General features: G+C 34.6%; 1 protein-coding gene across 4 annotated transcripts in view; it reads right to left on the reverse strand.

The window, feature by feature from the left end:
- Nucleotides 1-24876, reverse strand: part of SCYL2 (SCY1 like pseudokinase 2) — a 59550-nt gene that overhangs the window by 26036 nt on the left and 8638 nt on the right. For all 4 annotated transcript variants that reach the window (XM_032346644.1, XM_032346643.1, XM_032346641.1 and 1 more), the window contains exons 2-6: nucleotides 17653-17857; nucleotides 7997-8154; nucleotides 4706-4850; nucleotides 2167-2316; nucleotides 176-397 (exon numbers count right to left, since the gene is read on the reverse strand). In XM_032346644.1, the coding sequence (XP_032202535.1) occupies nucleotides 176-397; nucleotides 2167-2316; nucleotides 4706-4850; nucleotides 7997-8154; nucleotides 17653-17829 (852 nt within the window). In that variant the 5' untranslated portion in view covers nucleotides 17830-17857. The remainder of the gene's footprint in view (nucleotides 1-175; nucleotides 398-2166; nucleotides 2317-4705; nucleotides 4851-7996; nucleotides 8155-17652; nucleotides 17858-24876) is intronic.

A 24876-nucleotide genomic window follows, 5' to 3' on the forward strand; every position in this document is an offset into this window, starting at 1 on the left:
TAACAAACATTAATCCTCATTATTTACAAAATTACTTTTGTTAAGCTGATTTTATGTAAACTTAAAATATGAGACATCATCTTAGAGAATTTTCTGAACTTGTTTTTTTAAATCAAAGAAACATTTAATACTTTCAATGCAAGCAATTATATATATATATATTATGGCAAATTACCTGATCCAACTGCCTACTAAAACTCTTGTAAATATCTTGCTTGTTAACTTCAAATATGGGTTTCCCTTTATTAAATACAGCATACATGACAGTTCCTAGTGAGTACATATCACTGGCTGCTTCACAGCTCACAGAAAGTATGTATTCAGGAGCCAAATATTCAGGATTTGGAAGACACAATGATGGTAAATTCGGGTCCCATTCTTTACAAGGAAATTTAGGCTATAAGAAGACAGAAAAAAGATTATATAGATTAAATATTTCAAATCAAACAAAAAAACACTATCAAGCAGTAGCAACCTAGTTTTAAATTCATACTCAGTCATGGAAGTAAAAATATCATCACCACCTTCAATCTTAAAATTTTCAAATTCTCAAATCTGGAAAGGGCACTAAACAAACTGAGAGATATGAATAAGAACTCTTGCAACCTGGGTGTCTGGGTGGCTCAGTAAATTGAGCGTCTGACTCTTGATTTCGGCTCAGGTCGTGATCTCAGGGTCTTGAGATCAAGCGCTGCAAATGGGCTCTGTGCTGACTATGGAGCCTCTTGGGACTGATTCTCTTCCTCTGCCTTTGCCCCTCTGCTCACCCACTATCTCTGAAAATAAATAATTTTTTTTTTATAAAAAGAACTCTTGAAACCTTCGGACTATTGGAGTTCTCTCCCAGAAGACAAATTATCACCTTAAGATTCAGTATGAATATGAAAAGGTATAGCCTATGTTCTATGATACATAGGCTTCAAGTTTTATGGACCCAGATTATTATTTGAAACCTTGTTCTTTCACTAACTAGCTGTGTGATTTAGTTAACAGGTTCAAAAGGCTGTTGTAAAATTAAACAAATGTACAGAAAAAAATGGACCTAACACAGTATCTGACCCATTCTATACCAAACCAATACTAATTCCTTCTCCTTGCCTTAAAAGTTATTTACTTAAATTACAAATCTATTTTAAGATCAAATCATGGTGCCTTTAACTATATACATATATTAAAAACTAGAAATAGTGCATTATTTTCCCAAGTATAAATAGCCAGAGATATCATAGCCACTATATAATAGGTGCTTTAGAACCAGAGAGAACAGGTTCAAATTCTACCTCTACCACTTAACCACCTGCCTATACTTAGGTACATTATTTTATTCTATAAGCCTAACTTACCCATCTATATTATTCCCGTATCTCATGGATTGTGGTGAGGATTAAATAAGTAAATACATTAAAAAGTGCTTTGTTAGAAAAGTACTTCAGTAAATGTTAGTTCTTATTATCACTGCTACTGTAGTTATCATGCTCCCTAAAGATTCTGTGGTCCAATGTTGCGAAAACACTGCTAGAGATTCACGTTGTTAGTGTATTTGCTATCAGGAGGGAAAAAGCCTACTTAACCCAATAGTTCTCAAATTTGTTTAACTCTAGCATCCTTTAATCAAGTAATACTACTGTGGAATTAACTAGCTAAAGAATACTGTTAGGTAAAATGAACATTAGAAATTTTCTGTAAGGGGTGCCTGGGTGGCTCAGTGGGTTAAGCCGCTGCCTTCGGCTTGGGTAATGATCTCAGGGTCCTGGGATCGAGTCCCATATTGGGCTCTCTGCTCAGCAGGGAGCCTGCTTTCCCCTCTCTCTCTCTGCCTGCCTCTCTACCCACTTGTGATCTCTCTCTGTCAAATAAATAAATAAAATCTTTTTTTAAAAAAAAAAAAGAAATTTTCTGTAAGGCTGCACATTTAAACATACATTGTACCAGGTAGCCTATTTTGACACATTTATCAGACTTGCAAATTCTCTAGTCCATTCTGGATGCATCACAAATTTCCACAGCCTTAAAAATATTAGAAGACTAAGGCCCCTGGGTGGCTCAATCAGTAGAGCATGCAACTCTTGATCTCAGTGTTGTGAGTCTGACCCCCACCTTGACCGTAGAGATTACTTAAAATCTTAAAAAAAAAAAAAAAATTAAAAGACTTAAAACCTTCATTACCTCTTGCTCAGAAGGATTGGTTGATGATAAACAAAAATCAAAGCCCATTATCTTCCAGGCTCCACTTTTATTCAAAATTATATTTTCAGGTGTAATATTTCCATGGACCATTTTCACACTGCTATGTAAAAATGACAATCCTTCAGAAACCTGTAATTGGGGGGAAAAAAGACTTTTACATTAAATAAAACTCCTTTCAATTACAATAATAAAGTGTCTCTAAAATCATAATTGCTGCTTCTTACAATAAAAGATTTTTTTATATGTCAGGGAAAAATTAAATTTCATCATAAATGCAAAAGAGTAGATATTCTCAGTTGCTACAAGGATCTAAGCTTTAGTGGGAAAAACCCAGTTATAAAACCAAAATACAATTCTTTATTAAAGTTTCTTTCCAAAGGCAGATAAGCAAAATCAAAGATACTTTAAAACCATTTTTCTATCCAAATTTATTTAGTCTCTGTGTTTGAAATGTGAAGGCATCTTCAGTTCCCAAGTTACAGAAAGTAAATATCAAGGGACTCCTTGTCACACTCTTGCCACTATTGTTCAACATAGTACTAGAAGGCCAGAGTCAGCAATCAGACAAAAAAAAGAGAAAGAAATAAAAGGTATTCAAACTGGCAAAGAAGTCAAATCCTCTCTTTGCAGATGACACGATACTTTTTGTGGAAAACCCAAAAGACTCTGCCCCCAAATTACTAGAACTCATAAAGCAATTCAGTAATGTGGCAGGATACAAAATCAATGCACAGAAATCAGTTGCTTCCTTATACACTAACAATGAAAATGGAGAAAGGGAAATTAAAGAATCGATTCCATTTACAATAGCATCAAAAACCAAAAGATAGCTTGGAATAAACCTAATCAAAGATGTAAAGGATCTATATTCTACAATTTAGAGAACACTTACGAAAGAAACTGAAGATGACACAAAAAGATGGAAAAACATTCCACATTCATGAATTAGAATACACATTGTTAAAATGTCTATGCTACCCAGAGCAATCTATATTTTCAACACCATGCTGATCAAAATACCAATGATATTTTTCAAAAAGCTGGAACAAACAATCCTAAAATTTGTATGGAACCAGAAAAGACCCCAAGTAGCCAAGGAAATGTTGAAAAAGAAAAATCTGGGGGCAACACGTTGCCTGATTTCAAGCTCTATTACAAAACCGTAATCACCAAGACAGCATATACTGGCACAAAACAGACACACAGATCAGTTAAACAGAATAGAGAACCCAGAAGTGGATCCTCAACTCTGTGGTCAACTAATCTTTGACAAAGCAGGAAAGAATATCCAATGGAGAAAAGACAATCTCTTCAACAAATGATGCTGGGAAAATTGGACAGTCATATGCAGAAGAATGAAACTGAACCATTTCCTTACACCATACACAAAAATAGACTCTGAATGAACAGAAGACCTAAATGTGTGATAGGGATCCATCAAAATCCTAGAGGACAAAACCTTGCTGACCTCCGCCACAGCAATTTCCTGCTAGACACGTCTCCAAAGGCAACAGAAACAAAGGCAAAAATGAACTTTTGGGACTTCATCAAAATGAAAAGCTTCTGTACCGCAAAGGAAACCATCAACAAAACAAAGAGGCAACCCACAGAATGAGAGAAGGTATTTGCAAATGACACTACAGATAAAGGGCTGGTATCAAAGTTCTATAAAGACCTTCTCAAACTTAACAACCAAAAAAACAAATAATCAAGCCAAAGTTTATTGTATGTGAAATTTCTTGTATGTTAATTAACAGCTTAACAAAGCTGTTGTAAAACAATAGATAAAATTATCTCTGTCCGCAATGGAACTAAGAATCTACTTTATAAATTTACTCTATAGACCTGAAGATATTTTGGTAGGCAGGGAAAGGAAAATCAGAAAAAGTGGACATAGGGCGCTGGGTGGCTCAGTGAGTTAAAGCCTCTGCCTTCAGCTCAGGTCATGATCTCAAGGTCCTGGGATGGAGGCCGCACTGGGCTCTCTGCTCAGTGAGGAGGCTGCTCCACCCCTGCCCCCCACACCTCTCCCTGCCCTCTCTCTGCCTGCCTCTCTGCCTACTTGTGATCTCTGTCAAATAAATTTAAAAAAAAAAAAATCTTAAAGAAAAAAAAGAGAAAAAGTGGACATATATGAAAAGTCTAACAAGATCTCTTGATACCTATTAAATAATTTCCTTAAAGATGTAATTTTTATTTTTTATTAAATACATTAGTATTTCAACTTAATATTTTATTTATGAAATGCATTCACTCAAAGAACTCGAAAGGGAACCAACCCATCAACCAGTAAGTACCCTTCTACAAAGGTTATCAATGTTATGTTTCATAAATTTAAAATATAATTTAAATCTAACAATAAACTGTAGAAAAACTGCAGAGCATAGAAATAATTTTTAAATCATTGAGAGGATCCAAAGGTTTACATAAAACAGTTGATATTGCTAATAAGTTTTAAACAGCCAAAAACAATTTTGAAGGATAAAACTCTTTTCACATGGTAAATAAAAATACATACCTGTAGCAAACCATATTTAGTTTCTACATCATAAAGGTTATAATCCTTAATGTCTGGAGGTACAGGGGAAGGTAGATTTTCCCAGTTACCTAAAACATTGGCTAAGCTGGCAAAAACTGGTTCTGTACAAAACGCTAAGCAATCTCTGTTTTAAAAAAGAAAAAGAGTTATTTACCATCATTTTTTTCCACATTATCAAAATCAAATATACATAAAATATTCACAGTCAACAAAAAGGTAGACTTAGATTTGTTTTCAGCCATCAATGTAACATTTAAACCACCATTTTCAGAATGTACTCAAAGGAACCTACAGATTTCCCAGACCCCTCTAGAGCAAGAGGAGACAGAAAGAGGCACAGAGCACAGCACTAGGTCCCCTGTAACTACTTCAATCAGAGCAGTTTTGCTTTACCCTTAAAAGGTGTCACAGCTTTTATATTTTTAAATTACTTCTCTTTGATGTATAAGAATATTGAGAAATTCAGAAAATGTTAGATCCCAACATTGAGTAGGCTTTACTCATAAAGAGCTCACGCTCTGAAGACAAACTCCCAACTTCAAGTCCCAGCATCACTACTCCCTGACTAGGTGAGTCGGATACCTTGGCTCTGAGCCTCACTTTGCCCATTTGTAAAATGGTGATAAAAAAACCACCCTGAAGGGTAACTGTGAACATCAAAGGAGATAATGAAGGTAAGGTACACAGCAGAGTCACTAGCATGGAAACTTAATAAATCTTTACTGCTGCTATTATTATTACCAAGTGTTTGAGATTCAAGTCCTAACATTTTATGCTTTGGGCTTATTTAGGCTCTGGCAATGAACGACATACAAGGTACTGTGGTAACAAAGCTAGGCCAACACTCTGCACCTGGACTGTAACTGTTTAATGGCAAGTACACCTTTTGCTGTTTCATCTGTCCACCACCTTGAACCCAGTTTTCAAATGAAAGCATATGCAGAAGCTTAATATACATGAAAGATTAAGACAGAGCTGCTTAGGCTGAGGGAGAGTTATTACACCTGCTCAGTCATCAACAAAGGTGCTACCTTGTTCTTTACTCCCTCACCAAGCTCATAAACACAGTGGACAACCAGGTTTCCATTTGCTGAACTGTACTGGAGGAAAACTGATCAAATACTCTGCAGTTTTTTCTACAGTACTCTGTAATTCCCAAGACTCATGTATTTGAGCTACTCCTATTTTTTTCCTCTCTGTACTTATCCCAGCATCATCCTTGGCCACATCACTATCCATATTATTACTCCCCCAGCTGGAAGCCCTCTTATCTTTCATGAATATTCACTCCCATCACCATTACAGTCACATACCAAAGGGCTATATCCTCTTCTCAAGAACCACTTCCCCAACCGCAGCTACTTACTAGCCATTATCCCCCACCCCTTTACTACCTCCACCAAATCTAACTCCCCAACACATTTATTAACAAAATAGCAAGTATTCAGTCCATATGTATTTAATTCCTTCTTCTCCCAACTATCACAATAAACATCACCCTAATTATCCTTTGCCAAGCAAACCCCTACTAACCCTGTAATAACCACTATAAGTTTTTTTACTCTCTTGCTTATGTCATAAGCACAAGGAAAGAATAGAAAGTCCATGCCTTTTTAAATTCACAGTGTTAAGTCACATAGTATATTTTAACCTTGCTCTTTTTTTCAACATTCAAGAGCATTCCTTTATAGTCCTCTTCCTAGCTCCTCATTCCATGGCCCCCCTTTACCCACTACTTACCTATTATCCACTTTCTACTTATAAAAAGCATAAAGTTCATCTAACATGAATGACCTCATTTCCCTAAACTTCACCTCAGCATATTAGTGATTAAACTATCATCCTCTAATTTCCTTTGAGTTCCTCCTCTGGGACTTTATTCACATAATGAAGTCTTCTCTGCTAGTCTCCTTGGTATCTATTTTCTAGCCTCCAAACCACCATCCTACTACTGATACTATTAAGATCAGTAACAACCTCTCACTAGTCAAATGTAATGAACTCTTCTCAGTCCTTATTTTCTTCTTCCGCAGTGGTCCTCAGTGTTAGTGGGTCCCTTCTCCTCCTTTAGCTTCCATGCCATTCGGCTGCGTATTCTTCGCCTGCCACGTAACAGTGATTGCTGGTTTCTTTCCGACTCTTCTTTTCCCTCTACATTTCAAGTTCTTCTGCAGTACTCTGTTCTTTCAACTCATGCTCTTGCAAAACTCTTATTTTCATGGTTTTGATTATTGCCTCCATGTTACCCTCAATACGCATCACCAACTCTGACCTTTCAGAGTAGGTGGATGACTTTACTACAGCACATTTCTTTTGGAGAATTCCAGTGTTATTTCTACCTTATTAGCTCATTAAAAACTGGAAGTCATTTTTTCCTTCCCTATAGTTGTCCTACTTCTATTCATTTTAAAAGTTTACAACTTAATAATGAAAATGCCTTAAAGTAATATTTGAATTGTCTCTCTTAATGATTGCCAATAAATCCCTAGTTCTATAATATTTAAATTACTATAAAAGAAGTTGTAGGGACAGCTTCTCCCCTCAAGAGACTTGAAAAGTAATAAGGAAATATAAGACACATTGATACAAGTTAAAATAACAAAGATGGGTAGGATTCTGATAGGTGACATTGTAGACACTGAAAGAAAACACTGCAGAGGAAACAGCATTGTTTGAAAAGCTCAGAACAAGTGTAGCAAACAAAACGTATCCACTTTGGGGCAGAGTTCACAATAATGAATGTTACAGAAGAGTCAACAACTATACTCTTCTTTTGGGTTTATTCATGAAAAGAAGAACAATAAACATATTAACATCATAAAAGATTTATGGTCATATTTCTGAGTAGGAACACCAGGGTATACTAGAATAAAAAAAAATGGGCTCAGAAATCAAGGTGCCATAACTATGTGACTTAAGTAATGTCTCTGATCCTTAGTTCTCCCATGTAATTGTGAGAACTGAGTTAATGAAATGAGTTAAGCAAATGTAAAGTATTTAATACAGTTTTCACAGTAAATTTTTTTTTCTTTTAGGTTGAAAGAAAGTAACTTGTGCTCTTGGGGGAGAAGGTAAGTGACAGCGGGTTACTGAAGATTTCAAAATAAGAATTATACAGAAATCCAATATATAAGAAGATAAAAGCATCCTGCCTGAAGGAAAATTCTAAGAATTTTTCACTGCCAGTATGCTCCACAGACAGAACTGAAACATACAATTATTAAATATTTGTTCAACAAGTCTTTTATGTAAGGCTTTATAAAAACTTACCTGGATTCTTCTAAAGGATGCTGGACAGTAAGAAGTCGAGGGTGTCGTAGTCGAGTTAACTGCTGGACTCCTCGTTTTAGAGAATCAATGATTTGATCCTTTTCAAATTTTTGATATTTGTCAATCAGCTTTTTATCAAAGACAAAAACAGCCACTTCCTAATGAAAGAATTGTGCATCTAATTTTAATCAAAATATACAAGAGTAAGAAAATTTTTTTTTAAAGATTTTATTTATTTACTTGACAGAGATCACAAGTAGGCAGAGAGGCAGGCAGAGAGAGAGAGGAGGAAGCAGGCTCCCCGCTGAGCAGAGAGCCTGATGCGGGGCTCGATCCCAGGACCCTGAGATCATGACCCAAGCCGAAGGCAGCGGCTTAACCCACTGAGCCACCCAGGCGCCCCAAGAGTAAGAAAATTTTATTCAAGTGTCACAATAATCTACCACTAAAATCTAATCTGTCATGGAAATTATAGCACCATTGTAATACTTTTCTGATATCAAAAAGTTGGTTTCTTCATGATTAGTAAATCTAAATATTTTTAAAAGTATGAGACCTGGAGCCCTATCTAAGGAGAACATAGGAAAATCTCTGTCTTTGAACTCTGATACACACAAGGTGTATGTAATGTGCCGTACCCTGTATAGCAATCTCTTATTTAACCAGAATTCAAATAAAAGTTAAAATGTTTAAAAATTCAAAATGTTATTCATAATGATAATGCTGGATAACCTGATAACCCTACTCTACAAAATCCTGAATCATTTTTTGAACAAAAAGTTAGCACATATCACTTGTGTCAAGGAGTGCCTATTTATACAAAAGTCCATGTTGTAAGCAACTTCTACATATGAATAACCTACACTCACTCTTTCCTTCCAGCCTGTCCCTCTCTTATTATGGGCAGTAACTAGTAATGAATGGTACCAGTAACAGAAGCTGCTCTCCCACTGTTCTCTCTTTAAGAATCATTCACACTTACTTATCAAAGCACACATCCTCCTTACTATCTACTTCCTTTCATTTTCTCTGTTACCCAAGGAAAAATAGTTCCTGTCCAGTTACCCAATCTAAATAAATCAATCAAAAAATAGCTGCATTGATAGTTGATATATGTGGAACACATCAGTGATGCTAGATTTCCATCATAAATGGAAAGAAAAATGATAAAGCTGGAAGCAAAATTTACAAAGAATCAATGCTAGCCTTTCAAACTTCCTTGAAAGATTTTGAATGACTTTTTATGAAAGTATGAATTTTATAAAAGTATGTTTCAAAAGCCTCTAATTCAAACCTACTACTACTCAACTATCAATATCCAAGACAGTATTTTTCCACTTTCTCATTCTCTTATTATTTCTGTGCTACATTAGGATTGTTTTTCACAAGTTAGTCTGGCTACCTAATTACCTAACAGAGATTCACTGCAGAATCCCAAACCAATACATTTCTCAAACACAACCTGTTTGAAGTTGGAGCTCCTTAGATGTATATAAGTTAAGGATTTTAGAGGATTAAGTCTCTGAAAAGTGAAAGATAACAAAGAGACTAGTTAATAACTCAACCTGAACATCCCATTTCCAAATCACTTGTAAAATTTTAAGGAATCATTTCATTCCTCATAGCAATCCTACAACATAAGTTATGACCTTAATACAGAGATGAGGATCCTGTGGAAAAGGTATATGTATTATCTAAAATCCCACAACTGGTGAGATCAAGATTCAAATACAATCATTTTAACTCTGAGGACCACAGGCTTAGCCAATACCCATGCTGTCTCCCCAGAAATAATACAGGGACAATAAATACAGAGGACCCCAGTAAAACATAATATATGTCTTCAGGAAAATAATCATTGAGAGATTTAAATAACATCCATGTATAAATATATCATCTTAGCTGTTTTGTTTTTTTTTTTCATAATCTTAGCTCTTTTGATCATCTATGTGACACAGGACTATCAAGAGCTAAGAGTGTTATGTAATATTAATTTGAACTAAAAAACAAAGACCTAGAAGTTCAAGTTCCTATCTCACTATTAAAGCTCATAACCTTATTTTAGTAAGCATTCTGCTACAACACATTTTATATATGCATCTAATTTAAATGTGTTTATTTTTTCAAGATGTCTTGAGTCCTTAAAAAAAAAAAAATCACATGAAATGGTTTTTGAGCTCTTGCAATTTCACCACTCTTAAGGAAAAACACTATAGTTCATAAAGAAAAAGAAACAATATAAAATTCTCTCTCTCAGATATTTATTTATTATTTTAAGTCACAGATAAAAGATTTCTACATAGATCAATTATCAACCATCTTAAAAAGAGTTTTCTTTGTTGCAGTTTAATTAAAATTAACCAATTTCAACAAAGTTGTGACTAACCTCAGACCTCATAATGACTTCCTAAAAACTCTTAGCCTGCACCTCAAAACAGACTATCATCTTTTATTTTTTTTTAAGATTTTATTTATTTATTGGACAGAGATCACAAGTAGGCAGAGAGGCAGGCAGAGAGAGAGAGAGAGAGAGGAGAAAGCAGGCTCCCTGCTGAGCAGAGAGCCCAACTCGGGGCTCAATCCCAGGATCCTGGGATCATGACCTGAGCCGAAGGCAGAGGCTTTAACCCAATGAGCCACCCAGGTGCCCCAGACTATCATCTTTTAATTTATGTTTTCCTTCTTCTACTTCACTACCCACTGTTAACACATATCACTTGTGTAAAAGTCCTGACCCCATATATATTATAAGCTTTTTTAAAAAAAGAAACCACGACCCCCTGCCAAAAAAAAAGATAGAAAGAAAGAAAGAAACCATGACTTAAGTGTCTCTGTATCCATTATAGGATCTATACCTAGACAACATTCAGATGTTTATTGCCTAGTGGTCAATTTAAAAAAAAGCAGTTACTGGAAGCTTTCCATTATCATCCTGAATTAAAACCTTTTTTGATTCTTTTTATGAAGATTTTCAAATATACAGAAAAGGTGAGGTAGTGCAATTACCCAAAATATCTTGCACTTAAGAGTCAACTGTGAATTCTAATTAAATTTGAAGCCTCTTATTTACACAAAAATTACTAAAACAAAATGCAAGAGTATTTGGCACCCTATTTTTCTTTTATTCACTTCATAGTCTTTAAAATACATTGGCAAAGGAAGTTATCTACTAAAAAGTATGTTTTCTCAATAACCTATCTTTAAATAAAAATAGCTATAAAATAAATTCTTCTAAAAACTAATACTTGTCAAAATGGAGACTACCTTTTGATACAAGTCTAATTTATAACTTTTTAAAGCTACTTTGCTTACTACAAAGTTGAACTCTTGCTGAAAACAAAACAGTCTAAGTAATAAAAATCTAAGTAGATATATACCGATATGTCTGGGATTCCCTAATAGTAATCATAACCTTCACTAACCTATCCCTCAAAACCACCAGGAATGGTTTCTGAGATACAAATATTCTCTAGGAACTCTATTTTATAGACTTTTCATGACTGATAATGATGAATGCCAACCATCACACTCTTCATTTTTCAGGTGATTTCTGGGCAAAGTTCCTTTTCTAAAACAATAAAAACAAAATCTAAATTTTTATTTAGATTAAGTTTAGAAGATTGAGAGGTAATAAGATATACCCCTTAAAATTATTAAAGATAATCTATGATCATTATTGACCTAAACAACTTGACTAACACATTCAGCTTTGCATAATGGTTTCTTTTATTTAAAACTGTTATTATACTTTTCATAATAATTTAATCATGCCTTTGCCTACATAGTATCAGTAAGCCTCACCCATGAATACTGGTATTTGGATAACATAATGTAGCTTTTGCAGTAAGGAAGGGACATGGCCAAGACTACATCTGGTAGAGTGGCTATAATAATGAATATCAGTTATTTATTATATAAATTTAAAAATCAATCTTCAGGGGCACCTGGGTGGCTCAGTGGATTAAGCCACTGCCTTCGGCTCAGGTCATGATCTCAGTGTCCTGGGATCAAGCCCCGCATCGGGCTCTTTGCTCAGCGGGAGCCTGCTTCTCTCTCTCTCTCTCTCTCTCTGCCTGACTCTCCGCCTACTTGTGATCTCTCTCTCTGTCAAATAAATAAATAAAATCTTTAAAAAAAAAAAATCAATCTTCATTATCCTCATAGGAACAGCCATTTAACTAGGGGTGTTTTAAAGCTTATGCAGTAGTTAGGGCAAAAGAAACAGGCCAACATATGTGACTTTTAAGCCAAAATAAGACTACAGCTGCTCTATTTATGGGGGGGGGGGGAGTCTATTCTAAAACTAGATTAAAAAAATAATCATAAATATGGGACACAAACTAGAAGACTACTAATAAATGTTAAGTTAAATTCATTTTGGGGGCGCCTGGGTGGCTCAGTGGGTTAAGCCTCTGCCTTCGGCTCCAGTCATGATCCCAGGAAGCCTCTGCCTTCGGCTCCGGTCATGATTCCAGGGTCATGGGATTGAGCCCCACATCAGGCTCTCTGCTCAGTGGAGAGCCTGCTTCCCTCTCTCTCTCTGCCTGCTTTTCTGCCAACTTGTGATCTCTCTCCCTCTGTCAAATAAATAAATAAAATCTTTTTTCAAAAAATTCATTTTGAAGAGTAGTCACCTGGCAACAGAATCTTCTGTCAAGATAAACAGAAATACTTAATATAATAAATAAATGTTCAGATAGTAAACAAACCCACACATACACTCTTTTTTTTTAATCTTCCCCCAAAATAAATCTATTAACTTGACATAATAGAGTTGAAAGAAATTTCAAAATGTAGAATTATTATTCTACTCTAAAGGAAATAAAAGGTAGGTATACAGGTGGGACAGAAACTCTATTTATGTACTGCTGTTCTTACAAATTATTTAAACACATTAGCAGCCCTGATAGTTACAATATTCCTATCTAACAGATAAGGTGATGGTACTTCAATTTTTAAAGGATATATATACAAAGCAACCATTTCTCACTTATGATTAATATATATAGATAGATAGTTTGGCCAAAAATTTCCATTTCATGGTTTGTTTAAACTAAGTATAATTTAAAAATTAGAAAAGCTAATGAAATCCAATTAAGGATGTTTATCTCAGAAATCTCTCTAAAGTAAATATTCTTTACAATGGAAATAAGAATATGCTTGAAAAGAATACCTATGTTTAGATACCTTTTAATCCTAAACATACTACTCTGTAGAAAGACTAAGTCAGTTATAAAGCTCTAACAGAAACACAGCAGTATAAATTCTACGCCCAGCAATTAATTACCTACCAGACATTATAAAAGCTTAGGAGATAGAGGAGTAAGGAATAATTCACTGAATTTTCAAAAATTAAACAGACCCTGAGATCATGCCATTTGCAACAACATGGATGGACCTAGCAAGTACTACAGCAAGGGAAGTGTCAGATAGGGAAAGACAAATACCATACGATTTTACTTATATGTGGAATCTGAAAAAACAAAACAAATGAATAAACAAACATAAAACAGAAACAGACCCAAAAATACAGAACAAACTGATTGGTTGGAGAGATGGGCAAAATGGGTAAAGGGGAGTGGGAGATATAGTCTTCCAGTTATGGAATGAATAAATCAAGGGATAAAAGGTACAGCACAGGGAATATAGTCAATGGCGTAAAAGCATTGTGTGGTGACAAAAGATTAAAATAACAACATTTTATGTGGTGACCCATAGCAAGATGTAGGAGACTTGTCAAACCACTACGTAGCAAACCTGAAACTAATCTAACATTGTGCATGTCTACTAGAGTTCAATAAAAAATTAAAAATAAGTAAAAGGAGACCCTCTGCTCAGAATGCCTTAAAAAAAAAAAAGACTATAAAAAGGGTTGGCATGAATGTGAAAAACTGTAACTGCTGATGGAAGTATACATTCATACAACCACTTTGGAAAAACTGGCACTGAACAAATATAAACACTATTACCTAAGCAACTCCATGTCTAGATAATATGTCATATATGCCAATATATGTGCCATATATGCCAATGGCATGTACAATAATATTCATACCAGTACCCCATATTTCAATGAAAAGAAAAACTATGTTCAGCAACACAGATGTATCCCATGAACATACATTTAAGGAAAAGGAACCAAACACAGCAACACATACTATGATTTCATTTAAATGAAGTTCAAAAACAAACAGGGAACACATAACACAAAAAAACAAACAAACATACAAACAAACTAAGGTTCAAAAGCAGGAAAAATTACTCTAAAGTGTCAAAGGACGGGATAGTAGTTACCACCGGAGAGAAGGTGGGGAGAGGTAATGACTATGAAAAGGCGTGATGAATATTAGCAATGTTTCCTTAATTTGGATGTTGGTCACTGGTGTACTCAGAGTGAACATTCCTCAACCTATACACTATTCTACACATTCTTAAAAATATGTTTATATTTAAAAAACTAAATAGACAACTTTTATTCCCTAAATGTCATCCTGAAATGTCTTATAACATCTCTACTGAAATTCTAAAAAGAGTAATAGTTAGGAACCAAGAGCTGCTTCTAAATGAACACTCAAAAGGGAAACTAAATAATACATAAGCCTAAATAGTAGCTTCAAATGCTTATAGGCTATAATTAATGATCTATCCATTTCAACATGTTTATATGTTTTAAGTTTACCCAAATAATAACTTTTGAAAATCTTCATTTTGTATACAAAACTGGCCTAAACACCCTATTTAACTATTTAAAAAAAATCAACTTTAAACTTCTCTTGAAGGCTTGGAAATTCTTTTTTTTTTTTTTTTTTTTTTTTATTTCCAGCATAACAGTATTCATTATTTTTGCACCACACCCCGTGCTCCATGCAATCCGTGAAGGCTTGGAAATTCTTAATTGTACTTTCATAAATTACTCATTAGGAGATGTTTCTTTAAAGAATGTCTTTCAAAAACAAAAACAACAGAAATTGGTTTTTGGAAGCATAAACCCAGAATAATAACAATACAGATATCCAAACAGATACAATGATATTACCAGGCACACAAATAAATTTTTATTTACCAATTCTTTTTATCTTGCTACATTTCAGGTATCATAAATATGCACTTTTTTCATCTGTCTGTAGGTGTTTTTATTACTACTCCACTCCCCTAAGAGGCTTTCAAACATTTACATTAACAAGGCAAAAGTTGTACATGATCTGAAAATTATAATTCATCATGTACTACCATGAACTTGAAATAACCCTAGCAAAAAAGTACACAGAGAGACAGGTCCTAACGTTAAGTCCCTAGCCTGATGTTACCTCAAAGTCAAATTTAAGAGCATATAAAATGCTATAAACATAAATGTAATCAAGTACACTGTAAGCTATATCAAGAAAGACTGAGAGGGCTAAGAAAAATGCCCTCCCTCGGTGTCCCTTTACGCAAGGGGGCAAAAAAGGACCAAGAAGAATATCCTTTTCCCACTTTTCCTCTAGTTTCTCTAAGATCAGTATTGTCCTACTGAACTTTCGGTGATGATCAAAAGTTCTATATGTGCATTGTCCAGTATGGTAATACTAGTAACATAGAGCTAAGGAACCTAGAATTGGTGACTAGTGCACCTATGGAAATGAATTTAATTTTAACGAATTTAAATAGGCATATGTAGCTTGTGGTTACTATAGTGGATAGCACAGTTCTACATTACCTACTTTCCCTAATTTCCTTTTATTAAAAAATGAGATAATGGAAAAAGAATTAAACTACAAGTAAGGGAGAAATTAAAATGAGGCTTCAATGCCAAGGTGGTTAAAGACTCAGCTATTCCTCAAGGAACAGCCTGTAGTCCAGAGAGGATAGTCAGGTCAGACACCTTAGGATGGAAAAAAGCAAAGAAAGAAGATTCAAAACTGTATCCACAGAGAGCACGGATATATTACAAAACTATCGTGTTCCACAAAGCAATAAATTTGGGGGGAAAATATAGTAGTTTCCTAAGAGAACCCAATTCTGGCATTCAGCAGTTGAGAAATGGTGGGTTATTGTGAAATATCTAATCAATTACCTATTATTTGTGCCTGGTTCTCACATTCTATAAACAGCAACAAAGGCTTCAACATTATCAGAGAATTTCTGCATATGGACTTCTCAAATAATGTTACATCCTTAATAAATAATGCAAAATTTAGTACATTTGGTGTTCTTTCATTTTCCTGTTATATAATTGATTATAAAAGTTAATGTTAGAGGTTGGTCATTTACATAACTTCATGGCCTCATTAATGGGTTTTTAAGTATTCAATATTTAAGAAATCACTTATTTTTCGAGCTCTTGATAAATTGAGAGAGAAAACAATGTTCAAAAATGACAAATCAATCAGCATTTAAAATAAAGATTGGCTCTGGACTTAAAGACTTCCAACTAAATGACAATAAAAACAAGATTTACAGGTCAGGTACAAACCACATACCAGCAATATCACAAGACCAAGATTCCTACTTCATAAAAAAATAACCAAAGCCAATTCAATCTTTAATATACTTGCTGTTTGGGAAATAAGCTGACTTTGGAAAAGTCACAAGTAATGGATATCCATAACTGTATGACTAGGACAGAGTCACTAGAAAATATGTGTAATTAATCCCAAACATTTTATAATCTGTATGTTTCACCTATAGAGAAATAAAAGTACTTTTGGAAACAGTGATTTTTCTTTTTAAAAAACACTATTTCCACAGAGGTCTTAAACCTGGAAGTTTTTCAGTTCTTAACAATTCCAATAGAAAATGGTTAGTAAAATTTAACACTAACAATCCTCCACATTTCTAAGAACCATCTGTTGGTCTCTTACATCAAATTAAAAAAATAAAATAAAAATACAATTCATTCAAATGACTCTACTGAAAGAACAGTTAGTTCTGAAATAACTTTGAAATCAATATATTGTAAAACACATTATTATTCCACAAATGTACTCCCTTCTGATAATTAAAACTAAAAAGAATGTTACAGAAGTCTATTTTCCAGAAGGCTATAAAACAAAATAAGAATGCACTAAATAAGAATGTATTTAATTTTGGGAAAATTTAATGGAGTATTTTGCCAATAATTTATTGACAAATTTGAAAAGGAACACAATATTTATTCTAAAAGAAACACTTCACTAAAAATCTAATATGTGGGATGTGCGCATGGCACAGTCAGTTAAGTGTCTGCCTTCAGCTCAGGTCATGATCCCAGGGTCCTGGGATCGAGTCCCACGTTAGGTTCCCTGCTCAGTGGGGAGCCTGCTTCTCCCTCTGCCTGCTGTTCCCCCTGCTTGCGCACTCTCCCTCTCTCTTTCTCTGACAAATAAATGAATAAAATCTTTAAAAAGAGAAAATTTTTAAAAATTAAAAAAATACAAATCTAATATGCTTCTTTGCTCAACAGACACATTAATTTTATTAAGTAAGCAAAATTAAATTACAAGATAGGATGATACAGCAAACAAGTTATTTGTAACCAGGAGATTCAGGGCATGTTTAAAAGCATTTATTTTTTTATGACTTCATTAGATAGAAATGAGAAGAACCCATTACTTTTGGCATTTCGTAACATAAAAATGCATTATGGTACTTTATTAGCATGTGTGTTTTTGCCAAATGGACTGTGAATCGAAACTTACCTGTTTTGTTGACTTTTTTGTGCCATTGAAAATTTTCCAAGCTAGGCCATTGCCACCACTGGCAATGTGTCGACCAACATCAAATTCTCTAGTGACAGGATTTCCCATTACAGCACTAGTGACATCAGCTGTTACTTTTGTAACAGTACTCTTCAACTTATTAAGCATCGACTCCATGGCTGCAATACTAAGTAGCTATAATTACCTAGAAACACAGGGGGGACAGGGAAGCACTGATCATTTGTTTTTACTTGTTTAGGCACTTAACATTCGTTATTTAGTCTGAAAAACTTAATATATCCCAAACAGTGAACAAAACAGTCCTATATAGATAAAAGCTACATGTTGGTTTTGTCTTCAAAGAACCCAACACACCTAAATCCAAATTTAGATCTAGGAACCAAACTGTTTTTTTCAACCTAAATTATTACAGACCAGGAAAAAACACATTCCCACCTGACACTGACATGAATGTTGTTCAACTATATAACATGGACCCTCAACATTTTAGTGGTGTACAGGGTCTAAATCTTTCCTCACGCTGAAAACAACCATATAAAACCTGAAAGGAGCAGGATGCCTGGGTGGCTCAGTAGGTTAAGCATCTGCCTTTGGCTCAGATCATGATCCCAGTGTCCTGGGATCAAATCCCACATTGGGCTCCTTGCTTGGCAGGAGCCTGCTTCTCCCTCTGCCTGCTTGAGCATGCACACGCTCTCTCTCTCTCTCTCTGACAAATAAATAAAATTTTATTTAAAAAAAAAAAAAACACCTGAAAGGAGCTAATGCTATACTCAACAATAAATTTATATTTTATAAAATTTTTACTCACTAGTAAAGAAATTAATAGTGAATTGATTGGCAGCACCTGGCTGGCTTAGAAGAGTATGTCACTTTTGGTCTTGGGGTCCTGAATTCGAGCCCCATGTTGGGTGCAAAGTTTAACTTTAAAAAAAATGAATAACCTTTAAAAAAATAAAATATTAATAACAAATAAATTAAATAATTAACATTGAACTATGAAATCACTTGACAGTATCTTCCAAAAGAAAAGCACTGGTAGCAAAAGAACAGTAAAACATGCACAAGCAACACGTAATAAAATGTTTAAAATTTACACACTTCTAGGGGTGCCTGAGTGGCTCAGTGAGTTAAGCCTCTGCCTTGGGCTCAGGTCATGATTTCAGGGTCCTGGGATCAAGCCCCGCATCGGGCTCTCGGCTCAGTGGGTAACCTGCTTTCTCTTCTCCCTTTGCCTGCATCTCTGCCTACTTGTGATCTCTCTCTCTCTCTCTCTGTCAAATAAATAAATAAAATCTTAAAAAAAAAAATTTACACACTTCTGGTCATGATGCAGAAACAAAGAATGAAATTTATCCTCTGCCCTTGAACAACTAGAAGCTGGACAAATATATGAAACAAATGTTTTCAGACACTGAACAGACAGCATAGGCATATAATCCTAGTGAGAAAGCAAACTAACAAGGTGAACCCTAGGATTACCCCAGCTTTCTGCCTTGAGGTACACTGCAAATCAGAGAAGAGAGCAGAATTCCAAGCAGCAGTCTAGCTGAGTTAAAGAGCTGAACAGACGGGGCACCTGGGTGGCTCAGAGGGTTAAGCCTCTGCCTTCAGCTCAGGTCATGGTCTCATGGTCCTGGGATTGAGCCCCACATTGGGCTCTCTGCTCAGCAGGGAGCCTGCTTCCCCCACAACCTTGCCTGCCTCTCCGCCTACTTGTGATCTCTTCTCTGTGTTAAATAAATAAAAATCTTTAAAAAAAAAAAAAAAAAAAAAGAGCTGAACAGACAAATTGGAATTCAAGGATGCAGAGGTGGCTAAGAATTCCAGGATTAAATTTCAAGAAGAAGAGGGAAAAATCAGGGAAAGAAAAAAAAAATCAGGGAAAGAGAGAGAGAGAGAAAGAACTATGCTGAAAATGAGCTCCAGAAATTTGCACAGAAATCTGATGCTTTGTTGAACACTAAGATGCCCATACATTGTATGAAACTCAACCAGGTCATCAAGGTCCAACTAGAGAGCTATTAACTGAATGTTCAAGTTCACACTGGGCTGAAAATCACTTAACTTCTCACAAGCTAGACTAGAGAGTCCTCACTGATCACTAAAAGCATTCAGCAAAAACCCCACAAGGACCATGCCATAGTAATAGAATAAACTGTTCTTAGAGTAAAATGTACTCTAAAGCTGCCCTAACAAACTAAAAGCAAGCTTCAAATCATCAAACTAACTGCCTACCAGAAAGAAACCCAGTATTTTAAAAATCAGATATTTAACAATATAACATTCACAATGTTCAGCATGCAGTCAATAATTACTAGACATGCCAAGAAACAAGGACAAGTATTCATAATCAAGACCAAAATCAATCAGTAAATACTCCAAAATTATAGATTATGGACATTAAAGACATTAAAAAGCTATCAAATATCTAAGTATTTCAAGGAAAGCATGAACATAATAAAAGAAAATGGAATACTTCAAAATTCCAGAGATGAAAAATAAAAAGCTCAAATAAAAAATTCAGAGGAGGGGGCGCATATGTGGCTCAGTGGGTTAAGCCTCTGCCTTCAGCTTTGGTCGTGATCTCAGGGTCCTGGGATCGAGCCCTCCGTTGGGCTCTCCTCAGTGGGGAGCCTGCTTCCCCCTCTCTCTCTCTGCCTGCCTCCCTGCCTACCTGTGATCTCTGTCTGTCGAATAAATAAATAAAATCTTCTAAAAAAATTCAGAGGATATCATTAACAAATTAGACAAAGCAGGAAAAAAAATTAGTAAAATCATGAGGCACCTGGGTGAATCAGTTGGTCAAGTATCCAATTCACTCAGGTCATGAGTTCAAGCTGCATGTTGAGCTCCATGCTGGGCATGGAGTATACTTAAAGAAAAAAAAATTAGTAAAACCTGAAGATAGAATAAAAACTAGGAGGAAAAAAATGAGCAAAGTCTCGGCAAACTTTGGAAAATATCTCAGTCTAAAATATGTAAATGAATCCCAGAAATGAGAAGAAAAAGGAAGAAACAATATTTGAAAAAATAATGGCTAAGTATTCCTGAGTTTGATGAGAACTATGCAAGATGTCAAGAAAATTGATGAGCCACAAGCAGGATAAACACAAAGAAAACCATATTTAGATATGTCATACCAAGTAGCTGAAAGTCAGTGATAAAAAGAAAAATCTTAAAAGCAGGTAGGGAAAACAGGAAAATCATACATAAAGGAAAAAAACATAAGAATTTCCGCAGACATCTCATCGGAAACTATACAAGTCAGGCAAATGAATGGAGGTCTCTAAAGTACTAAAACAAAAACAAAACAAAAAACAATCAAAACTTATCAACCTTGAAGTCTATGAGCCATGGGAAAAAAACTTTCAAAAAGAAATGTAAGGGGTGCCTGGGTGGCTCAGTTGGTTAAGCTTAAATATCCACCTTCATTCAAGTCATGATCCCAGGGTCTTGAAATGGAGCCCTATATTGGGCTGTCTGCTCAGTGGGGAACCTGCTTCTCCCTCTCCCTCTACAAGCTCCCCCTGCTTGTGCTCTCCATGCTCTCTCTCTATCAAATAAATATTTAAAAATAATAAATTAATAAAATTAATTTATATTAATTAATAATATATTTCTACATCTATATGTTATATATTTATATATTTAATATATAACAATATATGTAATTACAATAATTAAAAATAATTAATAATAAATTAAAATTAATAAAAATAATTTTAAAAGGGGTGCCCAGGTGGCTCAGTGGGATAAAACTTCTGCCTTTGGCTCAGATCATGATCCCGGGGTCCTGGGATCAAGCCTCGCATCAGGTTCTCTGCTCTGCGGGGAGCCTGCTTCCTCCTCTCTGCCTGCCTCTCTGCCTACTTGTGATCTCTGTCTGTCAAATAAATAAATAAAATCTTTAAAAAATAATAAAATAAATGTGAAATACTTTTTCAGGAAAACAAAATCTAACAGAATTTGGTGCCAACAGATATTCACTGCAAGAGATATCAAAAGAAGTCCTTCAAACAGAAGGATAAAGATCTCAGATGATAATGTGAATCCACAAAAAGAATGGGGAACACTAGAAATAAAAATTATGTGGGTATATATTAAAAAAAACACTCATGTCTTTAAAAGATCATTTCAAACAAAAATATATTGATATATGAAGTAGTAAAAAATATGACAAACAAAGGACAGGAGAGGGGAAATGAAGTATATGTTTGAAAGATTCTTATATGTTAGGTAGAATAATATCACTTGAAAATAGATTATAGCAAATTAAAGACATATAATAAATCCTAGACTAGTAAGTAAAATAAAAGAGATACAACTAAAAGGTCAATAATGGAAATAAAATGGAATCCTAAAGTAAAATTAATACAGAAAGTAGGAAAAGAGGGAGAAAGGAACAAAGAATAATTGTGACAAGTAGAAAACAGCAAGATAGCAGACTTAAATCCAACCCAATAAATAATTACATTAAGTACAAATGATTTAAAATTCTAATTAAAAGGCAGAGATTGTCAAACTAGATTAAAAAGCAAACCCCAATTATATGCTGCTTTCAAGAAATCCAGTTTAAACTCACTTTACAAGATGACTTAAAACTAAAAGAATGTGAAAATACATCAAGCTAGAGTGGCCATATTCATAACAAACAGAAAAGGCAACATTTCATAATAACAAAGATGTTAATTCATTAAGAAAACAAAATCTTAAATGTGTACATACTGAATAAGAGTTTTAAAATAAATACAATAAAAAAATGACTGAAAGAAACAGACAAATCCACAATTATAGTTGGAGACTTCAAAGACCCTTTCTCAGTAACAGGTGGACACAGGCTGAGTAGACAAAAATATCCGTAAGGACAGAAAACCTGAACATTATCAAACAACATGACCCAAAACACCCCCTTGACAACAGCACAATCCATTTTGTTTTCATGTGTACATGCAACAATCAGTAAAACTGACTATGTCCTTCCGGGCCATAAAACAAATCTCAAAATATTTAAAATTACTTTAATACAAAACAAGTTCTTGGACCACAATGAAATCAAACTAGAAACCAGTAACAGAGAAATATCTAGAAAAAATGCAAATATTTGGAAATTAAACACTTTTCAATAACCCAACAGCTAAAATAAATAAATCACAGAAAATTTTTAAATACTTTGAGGTGACTGAAAATGAAATACTGAGGTGCCTGGGTGGCTCAGTTAGTTAAGCGGCTGCCTTCCTCTCAGGAACTGATTCTGGGATCCTGGGATCAAGTCCCTTTTTAGGGTCCCTGCTCAGCAGAAAGCCCGCTTCTCTCTCTCTCTGCCTGCTGCTCTGCTTACTTGCACTCTCTTTCTTTGTCTCTGTCAAATAAATAAATGAAATCTCTAAAAAAGAAAAAAGAAAATGAAGTAACTGTGGGATGTAGGTAAAGCAGTGATTAGTGGGAATTGTATAGCTTTAAAGATTTATAATATATGTGTGTGTATATACATATATATATAAATGAAAGGGGGAAATGCCAAAATCAGTGGTCTCACCTTCCATCTTAGGAAGCTAGGAGGAAAGAAAAAAAAAGAAAAGAAAAGAAAATTATATGCAAAATAAGTAGGAAAAGTAAATAAAAAGTAGAACTCAATGAAACATACTGAATATAATGTAAAACTCTATTTAGTAGAGAAATGAAAAAGAAAAATCAATGATGCCAAAACCTGTGGTTTTTGTTTTTTTTTTTTTAAAGATAAGCTCTAGCCAAATTAAGGAAAAATTTAAAAGACACAAATGGTCAATATCAGAAATAGAGGAAACTCTACAGACTTTAATCCTATTTAAATCTCATAGATTTTAGGGGTGCCTGGGTGGCTCAGTGGGTTGGGCCTCTGCCTTCAGCTCGGGTCATGATCTCAAGGTCCTGGGATAGGCCCACACTGGGCTCCATGCTCAGCAGGGAGCCTGCTTCCCCCTCTCTCTCTGCCTGCCGCTCTGCCTACTTGTGATCTCCCTCTCTGTCAAATAAATAAATAAGTAAAATCTTTAAAAATAAATAAATAAATCTCATAGATTTTAAATAATAAGGTACACTATAAATGATCTTATGCCAATTAATTCAACAACTTGAATGAAATGGAAAAAATCCTTGAAAGCCAAAACTACCAAAATTGACTCAAGAAGGGACAGAAAATCAGTAAAGTCCTATAAAAAAGAAATCCAATTCATAATTACAAACTTTACCACAAAATAAAACTCCAGGTTCAAATGGCTTCACTGTTGAATTTTAACAAATATTTAAGGAAGAAATAATAATCAGGTCGGTACAAGCTTTTCCAGAACACAGAAGAGAACACTCCCTATGTCATGTTACATAGTCATTATTGCCCTGACACCAACAACAAATGACACAAAGGAAAAATGCAATATCCTTCATCAACATGTAAAAAACCTTAACAAAATACTAAGTACATCAAATCTAATAAATCCAACCCAATGATCAAGAGGGACTTATCTCAGGAATGCAAGGTTGATTTAATACTCAAAAACAAATTCATGTAATTTGCCATACTAATTGAATAATGGAGGAGGGACATACAATTATCTCAATAGAAGCAGAAAAAAATTTTCACAAAATCAATACCCGTTCACAATAAAAACTCTCAGCAAACTAAGAACAGAAAGAAACCTCCTCAGGGAAGTTGGCTCGCTCAGTCCATCAAACATGTGACTCTTAATCGGAGGCTGTGAGTTCAAGGCCCACATTCAACATGGAGCCTACAAGGAAGGAAGGAGGGAATGAAGAAAGGGAGCGAGGGAGGGAGAGAGGAAGAAAGAGAAGAGAAGGGAAGGGAAGGGAAGAACTTCCTCAACCTGATCAATAGAATCTTTGAATACCTACAGCTCATATTATATTTAAAAATTTTTTTAAAAATTGAACGCTTTTTCCCTATGTTTGGGAACAAAGTAAAAATATCTACTTTTATACTTTAATATTCTAATGGAGGTCCTAGCCAAAGCAATTAAGAAAATAAAATTAAAGATTTTCAGATCATGTACACAGAAAGGCAGAACAAATCTACAAAAAAAAAAAAAAAAAAAAACTATTGGAACTAGTATAAGTTTAGTATTACAGAATATAAGAATGGAAAAATGGCTATTTTGATATACTAGAAACAAACACTGGAACTTCAAAAATACTATTTCAAGGACATGA

This window comes from Mustela erminea, chromosome 6 (genome assembly GCF_009829155.1).
Source record: "Mustela erminea isolate mMusErm1 chromosome 6, mMusErm1.Pri, whole genome shotgun sequence".
NCBI lineage: Eukaryota > Metazoa > Chordata > Mammalia > Carnivora > Mustelidae > Mustela > Mustela erminea.